General features: G+C 39.3%; 4 protein-coding genes across 8 annotated transcripts in view; 2 read left to right on the forward strand and 2 right to left on the reverse strand.

The window, feature by feature from the left end:
* LOC110062233 (uncharacterized) overlaps positions 1-7,586 on the reverse strand; it is a 38,402-nt gene extending 30,816 nt beyond the window's left edge. For 4 of the 5 annotated variants that reach the window (XR_016206615.1, XR_016206614.1, XM_089287674.1 and 1 more), the window contains exon 1: positions 7,072-7,586. The gene's annotated coding sequence lies outside the window, so the exon portion shown is untranslated. The remainder of the gene's footprint in view (positions 1-7,071) is intronic. The other variant, XM_089287672.1, reaches the window with a different exon arrangement.
* On the forward strand, positions 166-11,905 carry LOC110062242 (ATP-dependent RNA helicase DDX4-like). The gene is made up of 9 exons (XM_089287657.1): positions 166-411; positions 501-1,251; positions 1,571-1,878; positions 2,922-3,206; positions 4,289-4,598; positions 4,927-5,026; positions 5,638-5,908; positions 6,204-6,311; positions 9,492-11,905. Exons 1-9 carry the CDS (start codon positions 376-378, stop codon positions 9,618-9,620), a joined length of 2,298 nt encoding a protein of 765 aa, XP_089143783.1. The 5' UTR covers positions 166-375; the 3' UTR covers positions 9,621-11,905.
* A 729-nt stretch (positions 11,906-12,634) lies between these two features.
* On the reverse strand, positions 12,635-15,946 carry LOC110062222 (iron-sulfur cluster assembly 1 homolog, mitochondrial-like). Its single transcript, XM_020769098.2, has 4 exons — positions 15,815-15,946; positions 15,057-15,110; positions 14,337-14,442; positions 12,635-13,564 (listed from the first exon to the last, which is right to left on the reverse strand). Exons 1-4 carry the CDS (start codon positions 15,899-15,901, stop codon positions 13,416-13,418), a joined length of 396 nt encoding a protein of 131 aa, XP_020624757.1. The 5' UTR covers positions 15,902-15,946; the 3' UTR covers positions 12,635-13,415.
* Positions 15,947-15,953: 7 nt separating this feature from the next.
* On the forward strand, positions 15,954-16,914 carry LOC110062147 (nucleoredoxin-like protein 2). The gene has a single exon (XM_089287676.1). The coding sequence runs from the start codon at positions 16,026-16,028 to the stop codon at positions 16,527-16,529; it is 504 nt and encodes a 167-aa protein (XP_089143802.1). The 5' UTR covers positions 15,954-16,025; the 3' UTR covers positions 16,530-16,914.
* Positions 16,915-17,247: the final 333 nt, after the last annotated feature.

A 17,247-nucleotide genomic window follows, 5' to 3' on the forward strand; every position in this document is an offset into this window, starting at 1 on the left:
GTGTTAACAACACTAGTCCAAAAATTACAAGCATTTAAACTCTTTTGTATACACAAACATTCTTTATTTTGACAACTTCCGTCGCGACTTATTATCACGTGATCTTATTTGGCGCGGAAAAGACGATGACGACAACATTAGCCAATCACAGCCGAGTATTTCACGTGCTCAGCGGTGAAGAAAAAGCTGCCTGATTCCGAAAATATCTCACCTTTTCGATTTCGCTCTTGAAATTGCTCGTTGCACCCCTTGAGTTTTGAGTTAAGTTCGACTTTGAACACTGCAAGAACGTAAATTACCTGTAGGTTTTTCGAGAAGGGAGTTCTTTTGTGGTGCAGATCTTGTAATCAAGGGTACCAGCAAGCGAAGAACAACATGTCGGACGAGTGGGAAAATGGCGGCTCTACGGCGGTAAGTCCACCTACATGTGATAACTTGTAACCTCCTTTTTTAAAGTAAACCTCTCTGAATTGATGCGATGTGTTTCTGTTATTCCCTAGACTGCGTTTGGTGGTGGTGGTGGTGGTTTTGGAGCGAGCAAAGGTCGAGGTTTTGGCTTGGGCAGTGACAGCACTCTCGAAGAAGCCCCGAGACGAAAAGGTTTTGGTCGAGGTGGGTTCGGCGTTCAAAGCACCAACAGCGAACAAACGAATGGCTGGGACGGTGGCAGCCAGAGTACATTTGGTGCCAATAAAGGTTTTGGCCGAGGTGGCGGAGGTTTCAGTGGAAACAGCGACAGTTCAAGTTCTGCACGTGGTTTTGGTAGTGGAGGCAGTGGGGGATTTGGCAAAAGCGGCGGCTTTGGAGGCGGCGGCGGCGGCGGCGGCTTTGGGAATAAGACTGAAAATGACGAGGAGCAAAATGGTACTGGAGGTGGAGGGTTTGGTTCCAAAAGTGGTGGTGGCTTTGGAGGGGGCAGCGGGTTTGGCAGTGGTAGTGGTGGTGGTGGCGGGTTTGGCAGTAGTGGCAGCAGCGGTGGCTTTGGTAAGGGTGGTGGTGGCGGGGGCAGCTTTGGAGGAGGAGGTGGTGGTTTTTCAGGTGGTGATGATGGGGAAGATGGTGGTGGCCGAGGTGGTGGCTTTGGCGGCGGTGGTAGAGGTGGTGGTGGTGGAGCTTGTCATAGTTGTGGTGAAGAGGGGCACTTTGCAAGGGACTGCCCTAGTAAGAGTGAGAGAGGAACTGCTTGCCACAATTGTAAACAAGAGGGGCATTTTGCCCGCGATTGTACAAATCCTGCAGAGGTTGATGAAAGTAAGTGGGCTTCTGTGACTGACAGACACTTAACTTTGTACATTTGTAGTAATTAAGCTTTGCGATATACAACACCAGGTGGAACACACAAGTTGTCTGAAAGTAATGTCCCATTTCCACTTATCATCCTTGCTTTGGGACCTGCTATAGCATAGTTGATGCATTAATTGCACCGACTACAGTAAAGTAGGTAAACAATAAATTATTTTGTCATGCTGACTAGGTTCAAATGAATCTTTTTTCTCTCGCTGCTGTTGCAGGCGTTGCAGTGTTTATTTCAGATTTTTCCTTTTTTGATTTTTGTGCTCTTGTTTTGTAGGCAGGCCTGCTCCAGTGACCTATGTACCTCCGGAACCATCAGAAAGTGAGGAAGAGATGTTTCATTCTATAGAACGGGGCATCAACTTTGATAAATATGATGAAATCCCGGTAGAAGTTACAGGAAAGGGAAAGGAAAGCATCACTCCGATCCAAAAGTTTGAGCAGGCTGGACTGAGGGAAAAATTACAAGAAAATGTTGCAAAAATTGGCTATACAAAACCTACACCTGTGCAGAAGTATGCTATACCATGCATCCTGGCTGGAAGAGATGTCATGGCCTGTGCTCAGACCGGATCTGGAAAGACGGTAAACTTGTCTTCTGTTTGTGATTTTCAGAAATATAACAAAGTGACAGAGTAACTTGAATAAACAGACTTTTTCTTTAAGGAGGCGTAATTTCCCCCCTGTGGAAAAGATGTCTGAAATTTGAGAGGAAATCCTCTGTATTGATGACATAGCGCTATAATGATCCATTGGTTTTAGTGCAGTGTTGTCTGTAAGCACCAGAAACCAGTATGAAAATTGCTGTCTTGTTTGTCTGGGTGTTCCAGAGGCCTAGTCTTGATATTTTTCAGGATGTGAAGCATGCGCACATGTAAGGAAAAAATCTTGGCATTCTGTTTCTTTATTTATCCGTTATTATGACCTCTCCTCTCCTCTCTCCACAGGATTCTTCCTGTCATTATGTATTATGGATGGACAATAGAAAAATTACATTGTTAAATTTGAGTCTGGAAATTCATTCTTCACCAAATTTGTATCAAAGAAGGCTTCCATCTGAAATCAACTTTCCTGTTCAAGACCGCCATGAATGCTGTTGTTATGATTTTTTTAAGTGTACATGACAGACAATGTTTTATTTGCTTGATGGAATCTACACAAGTTCATTATATGGAAATGAAAAAAATGTGTACAGTTGCTTTTTGCTATCCGAAAATGTGAAATTTCACTTCTGGTTGGGTCAGAAACTGCGGGGGGTTAGGCTAGCCAGGCTGCGGTGTCAAAACAAGAACTTAGGTCTTCCTGTTTCTCCAACCAAAGAAAGAGAAACAAAAAAATATGTGAAATGTACTAGGAATTAGGCAACCAACCAAGCATAATTCTAATTTAAGTTCAAAATTGTAAACATTTGCATAAGATATGTAGTAGACCTATGTTCTTGTATTGAGGTCACAGCCAATTTCAGATCCTAACTCCATGTGGTTTCTGACCCAACAGAAAGTGAAATTTCATGTTTTCAGATGGCTAAAATGTGGTGAAAAAACAACAATATGCAGTTTATTTTTTCAATTTCCATATCACCCTCTCACGTATGGATTCCATTAAGCAATTTATATTCTACTCTTTAGGCTGCTTTTCTCTTACCTGTGATGGATGGAATGCTCAACAGTGGTCTAACAAGCAGTGAACTGTCTGCCACTCAGACCCCCCAGGCTCTGTGCATCTCACCAACTAGAGAGTTGACCACCCAGATTTACAATGAAGCTCGCAAGTTTTCACACCAAACTATGCTAAGACCAGCTGTTGCTTATGGAGGAGTTAGTGTTGCTCACCAGCTGCGGCATATTGAAAGAGGTTGTAATTTGCTTGTGGCAACACCTGGACGACTTTTGGACTTTGTAGAAAGAGGAAAGGTAGGTAAACCTGTATGGTAAAAACAATCCATGATGGAAACGCAACCAGGAATCTTGACAGTTTTCTTTTTTGGAAAGAATATTACCTTGACAAGCTAATAAATTAAAAAACTACAGTAACTGTTGTCGGATGTTTCGATGTTGCTGGCATTATTATCAAGGTAAAAGTGACTGTTTTATTGTGGTGTGAATATAAATTAGCGATGGTTGTATGTGATCTTGCATAAATAGTTTTGCGCAGATAGAGTCAGTTCGCACATTCAAAGTTGGCTGTAGATCTTGAATAATTATCATTTTGTGGATAAGACAATGTTGTGGCATTTTTTCAATACCGAAAAGTTGTTAATTAAAACCAGTTTTGAGATCCTATTGGTGTTTCGAGATCTCAAGCCAACTTTGAATCTGCAAACTGACTCTATCCATGCAAAACTATATATGTGAGATCACATGTAAATGTTTGTTATACTAGCTAGTTCCACTAATTTATATTCACACCATGATACAACTGTCATTTTTATCTTGATAATGATGTCAGCAACATCAAAACATTGGACACCTATATTTTATTATTTCTATCATAAAATGTGGATGTGAAATATAGCTTGTTTATTCTTTTAGCTATTTGATCGTTAATGAAATTTTTGTCACCGCAGAAATAAGAAAGGCTTGAGGGAATATTTTCAACACAAATATTTGCGAGAGAAACTAACAACATTTCAACATCGTCGGATGTCATTGTCAAGGAAATGTGTAACTTAGTTTTGCATTATAAAAGGATCTCCAATTCTGGGCATAAGGTGGCAAAATACGTCACATGTCACACTTAACGTATTTTGCCACCTTATGTGCATAATAATTTTGTAGATTTTAAAGGAAAACTTGTGAAGAAACTGTCAGTCTTAATGAATGAGTGGAATGGATGGCTGTAAGTTGAGTCCAGGAGCTGCCACTATATCTGTCATTTTGTATTTTTATTTGGATAGGGAAATTTTATTTTTATCAGGGAAAAGTCAGGGAATTTTGAAAAGTGATGTTTGGCAACCATGTGTAATGTTATAACTCTTGTGCATTTTATTCATCAGGTATCTCTGCAGTGTATCCAGTATCTAATACTGGACGAGGCAGACAGAATGCTTGATATGGGGTTTGAGCCATCAATAAGGAAACTAGTGGAAACAATGGGAATGCCAGAGAAAGCTGACAGACAGACTCTTATGTTCAGTGCCACGTTCCCTGAAGAAATTCAACGCTTAGCAGGCGACTTTTTAAATGACTACATTTTCTTGACCGTTGGAAGAGTGGGTGGCACAACATCTGATATTCAACAGACAGTCTTGGATGTTCAAGAGGATCAGAAAAGGGAGAAGTTGACAGAATTACTAAGCCTCTCAGGTACACGAAGCAACGAAACCCTTTTGGAAATAATAGCTGCATCTTGGTAGTGTCTATGGTATAGTATTCTACAATGTGAAATGCAAGGGATAAATTGTTGTTGGGAAAAAACTAAGTAATTTTAGTACTGTTTTGGGTTAATAGCAAAGGAGGAATTGTGTTTTTGAACAAACTTTTCCTGCCTGATGAGTACATAAATAGTGCAAACGAGGCAACAAAAGTCAAATTATTTTCCACAAAAGAATCAAATTTAAGAAAGTGTAGCATTTCACCAGCAGGCTAGAGACCCTTCTACACTTCTTTTAACACATTGTTTTTCATATGGTAGGGACTGACAGGACTCTTGTTTTTGTGGAGTCAAAGCGTGGAGCTGATTTCCTTGCTAGTCTGTTGTCACAAGAAGGATTCCCCACCACAAGTATCCACGGGTAAGTAACAAATGAGAAAATTGTTTGAGGTTTTACACCCGCTTTCAGTGTTACATGCAAGGGCAACATCTTTTGGCCATCTTTCAACATGCTATGCAAACGACTGAAAAATCGTTTAACCATGAAACTGGCAATTTTTCTGGTTATTAGTGGAAGAAATGACAAATGATAATTGCTCACCTCAGTTGGCTGAAGAGGATTGTGGACTTTGCAGGTTTCCCAATTTACGAGATAAATCAAACGATTTTAGTGTAGTCGATCAGCTCTCAATAGTGACCTCCGGTAGAATTGGGTCTCTACCGTGTTTAGTATTCGTAAGATGTAAACATCCAAAACAGCTGATTAATCACTCACAGAATGACTTCTTCCAAACTTTTTGGATGTTTAGTTTAAATTTCAGAAAATGAATGTGCTGAAGTTGTAACTGAAAATAGAGAATGTTTGATCTCCACATCTTTTTAATATGTCAACCATTTAAAGGAATTGTCCAAGTTTGTTTCAAGACTAGAAGTTTTTCTGTCAATTGTTAAAGGAAAGTTTTGGTTATATTACTGGACATTAATTTTCTCATTTGTTTGAAAATTTCTAAGCAAAAGTTGTGTCTATTCCAGTGACCGTTATCAGCAAGAAAGAGAGGAAGCACTCAGGGACTTCAGGAGAGGCAGTTGCCCTGTACTCATTGCTACCAATGTTGCTGCTCGTGGTTTGGACATTGACAATGTTAAACATGTTGTAAACTATGACCTGCCATCGGAAATTCATGAATTTGTACATAGAATTGGAAGAACTGGGCGTATAGGACATCAAGGGAAAGCCACATCTTTCTTCCAGCGAGGAAAAGATGACAATATTGCAAGGGCACTTGTGAAAGTCCTCTCTGATGTAAGTACTGCATTGAGTATGAGTTTGAGTCTATATGTTTCAGAAGAATTGTAACTAGTTTATATCTCCAGTTAGTGACTATTTTGGCATCCAATGTGTGCCAAATTGCTAGATCCTGTGGGTGATTGCCTCATAGCAAAAAATTTCAGTTGAAAGCCAAATTGATCAAGCAGGTTACAAAAAAATCCATTCAGAAATTTTGGAGTGCATCCAGAAATCCAAAGATTAAATGTTCAATCCTAAAGTCCTACGTGTAGTCTTTTGTTTGTAGTCTGACATACTGTTTTCATTGCAGGCTTCACAAGAAGTTCCTGAGTGGTTGGAAGAGATTGCCGAGAGTGCAGTAGGCACCAGTTATGGCCCAGCAGGGGGACGGTTTGCCTCCAGGGACACCAGAAGACAGGTAGATCATTTCACTATAACCTCAGTTTAGATGTATGGACAGGAAAAAGTATGTTTTGGGGGGAAATTTCATTGTAGCACCCACTGCTTTCTCTGTAGCCTAGTGTTACAGCACTTAACTACTCTCTGGAAGGCCATGGAATTGAATCCTGTGAGGGACTATGATTTTTTATTCATCACATGCTTGCATAGTACACATTTGGCTTTGACGCATGTCACGTATAATCCACTGAGCAAGTCTCCCTTGCTCAGTGGTGTAAGTGACTGTTATATCGAGGAGGGCATGGGTTTGCATTTGAACATTACATCTTTCGACGTTATTCTTATGCAGTTAAAAAAGTAGAAAAAATATGGGAAAAACACTTGAAGAAGCTAGTCATAAAAGGGGATAAGTGACGATTTTGGTTGCTTTTCTTTTTTTTGCTCCAAATTAGCTGAATTTTTGCATGTGGTCTTCAATGTAATAGAAAAACGTGGTTCTGTATTTTTGTCGCTGGTTTTTGCTTTGTTTTCGAGTTAAAACGTAGGCAAAAAACTTGGCTTTTCACAGCAAACAGGCAGACTGTTTATAGTGTATGAAGTCAAAACCAAATCCCACAGCATATAGAGCAGAAATCTGGGAACAGATTGTTTACATCGGCTATTGTGACGTGAACACAACACGTGAATCGATCGAGCGTCAAACGAAATGCCATCAAACAAAAAAGAGATGTGCCGCATTGGCTCTGTCAACTTATATCTTAAGTATTGTTTTAAAGTACCTTGTGTGCCTGCCTGGTGGTTGAGAGGCATCATAAAGCCTTGATAAACCCGTAAGTCATCAGCACGTTTTAAAGAATCAAAACGTGTTCTGAAACTTCGAAGGCAGCTGATATACCGTAATCGTGTTATCGGCGTTCGAAGTCAGATCGAGCCAGGTAGCAAAGTCCAAGAGCAGTTCTTGCCCAAGAAAAATACCCTCTGGTGAGTTGTGGCCCATTTGCCAAGCGTTGCTAGCGTCAAAGTTTGGAAAGCGAGAACTGGTTTTAGACTTATAAAATTTGTCTTGTATCGACTGCCATGTTTTCCCGCGCACGAGGTGTAAAGACCCTTCCCGGCATGCATTGCGATTACGTTCTGTGGACGTTTCTCGAACTGGTAACTAGATTTAAACATAATAATGGCCAGCAAGTGGCGATCGATTGTAACAGATCTGTGATCCAGTTTGCGTTGATTTTATTTCAAATCGGTATGATTTGTAGTGTTTTGAGCTTCTGGGATCAGGGGACATGCAGATGTATGAAGACCCATACGTTGCGCAGAAGGGTTAATCTGTCAGCCCTATTTATAGAGCGTTTTCACGTGGAGTCATCAAATTCTTAAATCCAAAACTAAACGGCCACCAAAGTTGTTATCCTCCTCAGGCATAAGAGGTACCAGCACATTTTGAACTTGGAAGTTATGGCAGTGCATGACATAGAGCTATGATCGCGTTTGTCGAAAACTATGTTTTATCTCATGATTTTTTTAGCCATTTAAGACGTTGCCGTATTTGGAAAAGTGCTTATTGAAATGTTTATTTGTTTTATTTTATTTTTATTTACACCTTTTTTGATCTGAAATCAACATTTTTGAGCTTACACATTGCGTGAAATTACCATTTTCAGGAGCCCATCATGGGCTCCTACCATTTTGCTGTTTTCTAAGTGAAACCAACATCCTTGCCGTCACGCGTTAGCGTCAAATCAACATTTTAACCTATTTAGACTTGAAATCAACATCATTGAGCTTATGCGCTGCGTGAAATTACCATTTTGCTGTTTTCTAAGTGAAATTAACATCCTCGCCGTCAAGCTTTAACGTGAAATCAACATTTTAACCTATTTAGACCTGAAATCAACATCATTGAGCTTATGCGCTGCGTGAAATTGACATTTTGCTGGTTTCTAAGTGAAACCAACATCCTTGCCGTCACGCGTTAACACGAAATCAACATTTTAACCTATTTAGACTTGAAATCAACATCATTGACCTTACGCGCTGCGTGAAATTACCATTTTGCTGGTTTCTAAGTGAAACCAGCATCCTTGCCGTCACGCGTTGACGTGAAATCAACATTTTAACCTATTTAGACCTGGAATCAACATCATTGAGCTTATGCGCTGCGTGAAATTGACATTTAGCTGGTTTCTAAGTGAAACCAACATCCTTGCCGTCATGCGTTAACGTGAAATCAACATTTTAACCTATTTAGACCTGAAATCAACAGCATTGAGCTTATACGTTGCGTGAAATTGACATTTTGCTGGTTTCTAAGTGAAGTCAACCTCCTTGCCTTCACGCGTTAACGTGAAATCAACATTTAAACCTTTTTTGACCTAAAATTAACATTTTTGAGCTTATACATTGCGTGAAATTGACATTTTGCTGCTTTCTTAGTGAAATCAAAGTCCTTGCGGTCGCAGCGGGCCGAGCCTTTGTTATGATAAACCGAGGCGAGACTTCGACTTATAACAAAGGCTTGGCTTGGCTATTATAATAAAGGATCGGCTCTGTTTATCATAACAAAGGCCCGGCTTCGTTTATTTGCAGCCTCAGCGGGAAAAGGGCGTTAGTTATTTTAATCAAAAGTGAACTTTGTCGAAAATGCTCCAAATTTCGCATGCTGTTTTGTTTAGGTATGTTTAGCAATATCCTGTAGTTTTTCCGCTAAACTTTGCTTCGTTTTCGGGATATTGCGTATGCAAAAAACCATTCGGTTTTCCTAGCGGCGTCTTTATAAAACGAAGCAAAAACCAGCAGCAAAAATACAGGGACACGTTTTTCTATTACATTGAAGACCACATGCAAAAATTCAGCTAATTTGGAGCAAAAAACAGAAAAGCCACCAAAATCGTCACTTATCCCCTTTTATGACTAGCTTCTTCACTTCCGCATACCAAATGTTGTTGAATCAGTGGGTTGCCATAAGCTTATTTATGCCATGATACCAAGTGGCATACCATTGTTTATGCCATGATACCAAGTGGCATACCATTGTCTTCTTATTAATGTGCTTAGCAACAATGTTGGAGACGTTGAATGAGAGATCAAGGATGAGGTCTACGTAATGGACCACCATAATTATGTTCTTTAAGGTCATTTGTTGGCAAGTGTAACCAGTAGTATTGAGTAATTTTTTTACATATATTTCCCTTTTTAGTATGGTAGCAGCAAAGGAGGTGGAGACAGTGAAGGTTGGGGTGGAGAGTGGAACAGTGAAGATGCTAATAGCCAAGTTAATGGGACTGCTGCGTGGTCTTCGGGAGGCACTGAGGAGGAAGCGTGGTGATGGTGATGGTGATGGTGATGATGATGCCGTCCGTAATCTTTAAGTGCAAGTTTATCCGGCTAAAAAACTTTGGGATAGTTGTACGTTTCTGTTCCGATTCAAGTTGTTGTTTGGCATGGATATGAATTTTTACAACGTTAAAGTTGCCCCTGTTGCATAGAGATTATTCAAGTTATCGAGATTTATTGGATTACGTACATTACATGTACCTTTTGTTGACCTGTTCGATGCTGGGTTGGAGTTGATTCTGCAAGCACAGAGTGCAGAGATTTACTTTGTGAACTTGTAGCATTAATTATACTGGAGGATGGATGTGACAAAATACCAGGAGGTTACTTGCCAACACACCAAGCACAATGTGAACAACTATCATTGAGAGCACATGAAGAACATGAAGTAAACAGAAGTAAACAGTGTTTATACACCCAGTGGAGTGTAGCCTGCTCTGCATTAAATTGTGATACAAGTATATAAACTAAAGAACACTTGATATCACATTGGCCAAGAGCATCACTCTATCAGCTGCAAAAAAAATTTGTTGTGTCTTGCATTGATTCCATGATTTGGAGTCATTGAGGTCCAAACCAGCCTAGACTTGCCATCAGTTTGAAGCTTGAAGGCAGTGTAGTCTGGTAATGAGCATTTTATGGCTTGTGCAGCTGTGCAGTTAATGTTCTTGTTCAGTGAGTGTTATCTTGCTCGCATAACTCTTCTTTGCCATGATTGGCTGTAACTTGTGGCTTCACAGTGGGTGTATAATACAACATGAACTATGGCAGGACTTAAATGGCGACTGGGGAGTCTGAGAACACTTGCCATAGAGTGTCACCACACCAAGCTATCCCACTAAAATGACTGCAGGTGTTGACTGAACTAAATCGACTCCTACACAGTAGTGGTAATGAACCATTCTGGATCAGAATCCTGTCTGAGAGACCAGAACTTACACTTGTGCTCAGTGACATTTCGACGGCAACCTGGCATTGGTCTTGGTGATAAGCCACAGTTGCTGCCTCATATTTACATAATCCTTGTACTCCTCATCAGTGATTACTATTAAGAGAAGGATTTATGCTTCTGGTGTTCATTCATCCTCTTCTTTGAAGTAATTGCTACCTGGTCCAAGCATTGCACTTCTAATGGAAAGAACACTGGTGTGGAACCTTCTTTTTGGCTGCAGATACCCAAGAATACATAGGAGATTTGGACAGTCTCCAAATGGACCTGCTCATTAAACTTGGGTGTCAGTGAATTTGTTTGTACAAGCTGGTTACAACTGTCAACTGTTTTCCTGGTTTTGCAGGCCAAGTTTTACAAGTCACCAGTGTAATGCAACATTTAAATTCCTAATTAACTACAACAAAAGGCTGTACTTTGCTCAAGGACCATCAACACTAATGACTTTTCATAAAGTGGTTAGGAACATTTTGCTCAAGATGTTTAGTGTTGGACAACTTGGATTTCATTTTCAGGAGTGTGAAAGCTCCCTGTAATTTTGTCTTCAGAGCAAAGCCTTTGTCAAATTTGCAGAAGGATTGCTACAACATAAAAGGTTTAAAGTACATCTATGCATGTTTAGAAGAGTATTGTACATTAAGTTGAGTCAGAGAGCTTTAATCAAATCCATTATTTTTAGACACTAAGGGAATGAAATTTTAGAATCGTGTAAGGGATCATGTTGACTCTTTTAATCTTAAGAGTGACTAACACAGTTTGAACTCCTTTTGTGGTAAGGGTCATTAAGTATTAGCATTGCTGCCAATTAATGATAGCTAGACATGCTCTTAGAGCTTCAAGTCTGTCTTGCAGGACTAAAAACAGTCATTACAGTATGCTGTAACACTAAAAAACAAAATCAGTCGCTTTATGGAGTCTTGAACAGGCTACCAAAATTGCAACAGTTGGCTAACAGAAGTTCAATTATTTGCTATTACTGGTATCAATTACAGAATGGTTAATTTCTTCCTGGTTGTCAGCTCTTATTTAAAACCTTTGCTACTACCTTGTGCAATACAGTAAAACCCTCAGTACCACAAGCAATACTGTGTAGATAGAGCATTGTAGACTGGATCAAAATTGTCAGGAGAAAATAGTTGTTAATTGCTCTTAGGACTTTCAGAGTTGACAGCGAATTGTATGAGCAACATGCCATATTGTGATGCTCAGAGCATTGCTTTAAAAAGGATAACTTGCACTTAAATATTATTAAACTTCTTTAGAAAAAAGACTTTTAAGGTTCTTATTTTGTTATTAAAGTTGTTATACAATGTGTATAAATAATTTTTTTGTATCACTCCCAGGGCTCAAAAAAAGTGCTGGTCCCATTGGACAAGTAGATTTTCCTTCTGCGTAAGTGACTTTCATTCTCACTTGCCCAATGGGCAAGCCATGAGGCAAGTCATCTCCAGAGTAAATCATTAAAAGAGCAAACCAAGACTTGCCCAGGATAAGTAAAATTTGAGAGCCGCTTGTCCCAAGGGTAAGCTTGCATTAGGTTTTTGAGCCCAGACTCCTTCCCAAAATTGTTTGATAAATTTAATATCATTGTTGATTATGCTCAACATGCAAATGGCTGAATCAGCTGTGTTTACATCCTTGTTTCCATTCAACTCAGACCACATGACAATTCATTTTCAATTCAGTTACAATTGTGCAATTGGCCACACGCAACTGATTACATGGGAGTCTGCACAATCAGAACGATAATTACTGTTATCTCCCAAATGAATCATCACATGGTCTGAATTGGGTGGCAACAAGGATTTAAACATGTTAGACAAATCCACATCTGTTGGAGCTGTGAAGTTTTTTTATATCTTGTTGTCACAAAGACTGTTAGATGCAAAGTGGCTAATCAGAGCTCAGACCTGAATCTCCAAAGAAGGCTGAAGAACTAGACTTGAACAAACTCATACTAAGAAAGAAAACCAATAATATGGATGGACTGTTACAATGTAAACAAAGAAGCCTCCGTGTAGGGTTGCATTGTGTACCAACACAAATAGAACACCATATATGATATTGTTTCTAATATTTTTTTTAGTCCATATTTACAGGTCTTGGAGAGTAAGAATTAATGTTACAAAACAAGCAAAATTAGAATTGTTTCTAAGTGAACCTTGACATTGCATCTTTGAGGAAACTTGCATCTGACAAGTCTATATGTAAATATGCTAATAATCACATCTTACCAACAAAAAAATTATCACCAAAAATGACAAATAACGGGCATAAATTGGCCATTAATCCAAATAGGAATTTCCCCAGGACAGTTTTGTTGTTGCACAGATTACTGCCAATCCACTTTCGAGCAGTTACTCCTGTTGGCAATTCCCATCTTGCTCTTGGCATTGAAGTCCAGCATAGTCTGAATTTCCAGTTTAAATAATATCATAGTGGGCTGATAATATTAAGTGCAGCCTGCCTTAAAAAGGTATGCAGAATCTTTTTTCCTTGCGAGTGTGTAAACATCCTTTTTGCTTGAACAAAATGTGTCCAAAAATAAACACACCAGTGGTGTGTTTGTCGAGACAGCTCACTTTTTTGGGGGGGATTTTAAAGCACAGACAACATTATGTCTCAAGAGCTTTTCAAATTTAGTCAAATGTGTTGTTGAGTCTCTGCTTCATCAAAAGAAAATAAAAAATTAAAAGGAATGATTTTTTGGTAACATTTTCATTTTCTATATCCCACATTTATGCCCTTGCCGAGCAGAAGTCAGGATGTAGGGTGTTACTTTCAGTTTCAAAGCTGGTCCACATGACCTTTGCTACAAACAAACACAAGTCATGCAAATTATACATGAAAGCTTTCTCCACATCCACAAGTTCCTTTGATGTTGGGATTATTAAACACAAATTCACTGGCCAGCTTGTGTTCTACATAGTCCATTTCAGTTCCTAACAGCGACAACTGTGCCTTGGAATCAATATATATTTTTACACCTGCAAAATAACAAACCTGTCGTTAATAAAATGACACCTGTTACTGTGCACTTGATTCATACTCTGCACAAGAGAGAAGCTCTACAAGGATCCCTGGATTGTGTTCAATGGATTGTTACATGGTAGAAAAATTGGAAACACAGTCGGCCAACCGCAAAAACTATATGCAAACCATGTAGATGTTGAGAGGGGTGGGTCATGAATACGGAATATTTCAAACAGTTACCAAAGGCGCTATGGCTGCAAAAAGTTTCCAAACCTTTTAAACTAATGTTGAAATAGAAACCCCAGGCTATACCTAAACAAATTGGATAGGGCAGCAGCCCTTGCAGGAATGAGAGAAAAATAGAACGACCAACAAAGACAATGCTTGGAAGAACTATCCCCAAACAATTAAAACAATCAGCTGTTTACATTTGCAGACAAATAGAATACCAAGTTTACAAGAATTACTACACTTTTGGACAAACCCTGTCAATTTACCATTGAAAATATATGACCATTAACAGTACTATTATTTTGATATATTAAGATTTTCGTGAAGGACAAGAATCCAGGCTGTTGGATGTAAACATTGTACTCGTTCAAACACCTTGAGTCATGTCTACTGAAAAGAGCCACGACTTACATTGAATTACCAGACCATTTTTCTTCAATAAACAAAAAACAAACAAACAACAAAGTGCAATCATGGCACAAGAACAGGAAGCCCTCATGTCATAATATTAAGCATTTTGAAAAATAAACAAAATAATAATCAAAAGTAGCTCACCATCTTGAGTAACTTCCTCATCAAACTTGCCCTTTTCTTTTGTATAGTCTAAGGTATAAGTAAGCCCATTACATCCTTTTTGCTTCACTCCTATTTTTAATGCACTCTGAGGAGAGAGAAAATCAGGCTAAACTTGGTGAGTAAGGGTGGAAATTAATTTGTGTTGAGCTTAGAAGGGTCTGTTAAACAGAATAAACTAAAAATTGCAGCAGAATTTAATCAAGAAATTTTCAGTAATAATTGTATACTAGCACTTTTGAACAGTGTCTTGACAACAAAACTGCTAAAAGCTGCAAATTAAAATATACAGCTGTATTTTCACATTTGCGATCTGCCCGGAGCTGAATATTTAATCTTATGTTGTTCATAATAACAAACTGTCCTGATTAATGGTCTCTCTTTTCCAGGGAGTATTAGTTTTACACTGTGTACTACATGGATTTGAAAATGGATAAAATGATTGAATATTTGCTACTGGAAATACCAACACTACGAAAGGGTTATTCCTTACACAACTGAGTGCACTCCAGAGCCAAAAAGCATTTTATTTTGATTAGCCATCATTTTATTTCAGTGCTAAACTGTAAAAAAAAAAAAGCCGTCTAACATGCATTGGTTTCACCAATTGAATTACAGAATCTACATGATGTATAAAAACTACAAATATATTAGGGAACTTCAATTATTAATTAAGCTATTCCTTTTAACAAATACACTTACATCATCAGTTTCTGATTTTAAAAGTGATCTGAGTTTCTCTACTGCGGCAGGAGTCTACAAAAGAATGGAGCAGAATATGTAAGCATTCAAGGAGTGACACTTTCCCTGGCCAGCCTAAATAATGGTACCACCCAAGACAACCCTGATCAGTTGTTCCAGGAGAAAGACGACGAGTTAAATGACTGAGGGATCCCACTTGACTTGAAGGGGAAACCATTTGACTCTAGAGCTTTGGGATATGCTCATAAAATCTAGAGAAAATAACGAAGATCTCGATATTTTCCCACGTTATCTAACCTGATAAAGGCAAATTATAACATCATCCTAGACTGCCGCAATCGAACTGACTTAACTCGGAAACTGGCAATGACTGTTATCGATCTCCGTTCGTTCTTTGATTGCAAAAATGCAAAATAAGCTATCGGTAATTCTTACATAAGGATCAGTATGGCTTGGCATGCTTTCCTCCATGTCTTTTAGCGAGAAAGTAGAGATAAAGTACAACCTAGGAAGGTTAGGTAAACTCGTGTACTGCTTGTACTGCTTGTCACACACAACTGACATGATGACTACTTTACTTCTAAAATGGGTTGATAAATATAGAGTAATATTAAAGTAACTGAAGCCTTTTACACTTGTACTCTTACAAAATAAAGCTGTTACAACCTCGAGTATCGATGTCACGAAAACTCGTCATTACAAAGTTTGACAACTATTGTTGCGCACAGAAGTAATTTCGTAACAGCTAGTAGACTTACCAGGGTTATTGCAGCTCTTCTGGCAGCAAATTTTCTAGGTTTATTGACTGCTCTCACAGTCGCTCCGATCGCGGACCTAGCCGCCATCTTGAACTTTCTTGCATAAGACTCCACAGTATGACGTCATAGATTCGAATCCGCTAACACTACGTACTGAAGTCTCAAGTCTTGTCACGCTGCAAAATGCAATTATGCAATGTGAAAATTAGCAATGAACATTTTCGCGGATCGTCAACTTGCTAGAAGGTCTGGAGTACTCGTGTATCCAGAAGAGGTCCTTCAAAACAAAGTTGTTGCGTTGTATTTCTCGGCGGGGTGGTGCCCTCCATGCAATCAATTTACTCCGCTTCTGGCGGAATTTTACAATGAGCTTCAAGAACATGAACTTCCCTTTGAGATTGTGTTCGTTTCATCCGACAAAACGGCGTCAGATATGGAAACGTACATGAAGCGGTGCCATGGTGACTGGCTGGCTGTTCCTTTTGGCTGTGAACTCATCCAGGAGCTGAAGAACCGCTATCACGTCACGGCAATCCCAAAGTTAATTGTCGTGACAGATGACGGAGATGTCGTGACAGCCATGGCAAGGAAAGAAGTAACAGAGACCGGACCTAAGTGTTTTACGCCTTGGGCACACGCTGTTGCCTTAGCCAGGGGGGAGGTTGCCACCACCGTGACTAAAGCAAGTGGCCGACTGACTGCTGGTTTTGAATAATAAGTGTCCAATTATCCACAGGGGCAATGATTAGTAGGTGTTCTGTGTCCTGAAAAACTCATAAAAATTTTTTATTGTGGAAGCTTTTATTGTTTTGGCATTGTTGTATCGACAGCAGTCCGTAGAATCAGACTACAAGTTTGTATTATGAGTACTGAATTCCCTGACATTTTACCAGTACAAAGAGAGTTGTCTCTTTATCTTTGAGTAGGGCCCAAATTTCAAAATCTTGAATAGCCTTGACAGAACTTGGAAACTCTTAAATGGCCACAAAGACTGAGTTTCATCATTGCTGATTAACTTGCACACCCTCTTGAACATTAAGGTCTTGCTTGTTAACAGTTTTAGCAGAAACAAACAAAACAAAAAAATCAAATCAAAATCACTTTTAAAGTGTCTTGCTGGGGATGTTTCTTTCGTTTAACACCAACAAAATAACATGCAACAGGAACCATTGGTGGACTACTGTCTGTAGAAACTCTCATGATATGGCTTCGTTTGTAAAATTCATGACAAAACTCTCAGTCCCAAGACAGGTGGAGACTTGTATCAATTGATATCACTTTGGGACTTGAAACCTCTTGTTGTGGGTATATCCCTTGGTTTGCCACACTGAAGTACAGATGTATCACAAACACCCTGGGGGCGGTACTCCCAAAAAAATTGGGTGGGGGTGTGTGGCTTGCTTCCCAAAACCTCACCCTATGTATGACCAAAA

The sequence above is a fragment of the Orbicella faveolata genome, unplaced genomic scaffold, assembly GCF_042242905.1.
Source record: "Orbicella faveolata isolate gen_17 unplaced genomic scaffold, um_ofav_v1 contig_14, whole genome shotgun sequence".
NCBI lineage: Eukaryota > Metazoa > Cnidaria > Anthozoa > Scleractinia > Merulinidae > Orbicella > Orbicella faveolata.

Excerpts from the sequence above, each read along its gene's own strand:
- LOC110062242 (XM_089287657.1), top strand. The coding sequence starts at position 376 with ATGTCGGACGAGTGGGAAAATGGCGGCTCTACGGCG. Across the intron at positions 5,027-5,637 it reads CCCACCACAAGTATCCACGG|TGACCGTTATCAGCAAGAAA; the intron begins GTAAGTAACAAA and ends TGTCTATTCCAG. Across the intron at positions 6,312-9,491 it reads CCAGGGACACCAGAAGACAG|TATGGTAGCAGCAAAGGAGG; the intron begins GTAGATCATTTC and ends TTCCCTTTTTAG.
- LOC110062147 (XM_089287676.1), top strand. The coding sequence starts at position 16,026 with ATGAACATTTTCGCGGATCGTCAACTTGCTAGAAGGTCTGGAGTACTC.
- LOC110062222 (XM_020769098.2), bottom strand. The coding sequence starts at position 15,901 with ATGGCGGCTAGGTCCGCGATCGGAGCGACTGTGAGAGCAGTCAATAAA. Across the intron at positions 15,111-15,814 it reads GAAGAGCTGCAATAACCCTG|ACTCCTGCCGCAGTAGAGAA; the intron begins GTAAGTCTACTA and ends ATTCTTTTGTAG. Across the intron at positions 14,443-15,056 it reads TAAAATCAGAAACTGATGAT|AGTGCATTAAAAATAGGAGT; the intron begins GTAAGTGTATTT and ends CTCTCTCCTCAG.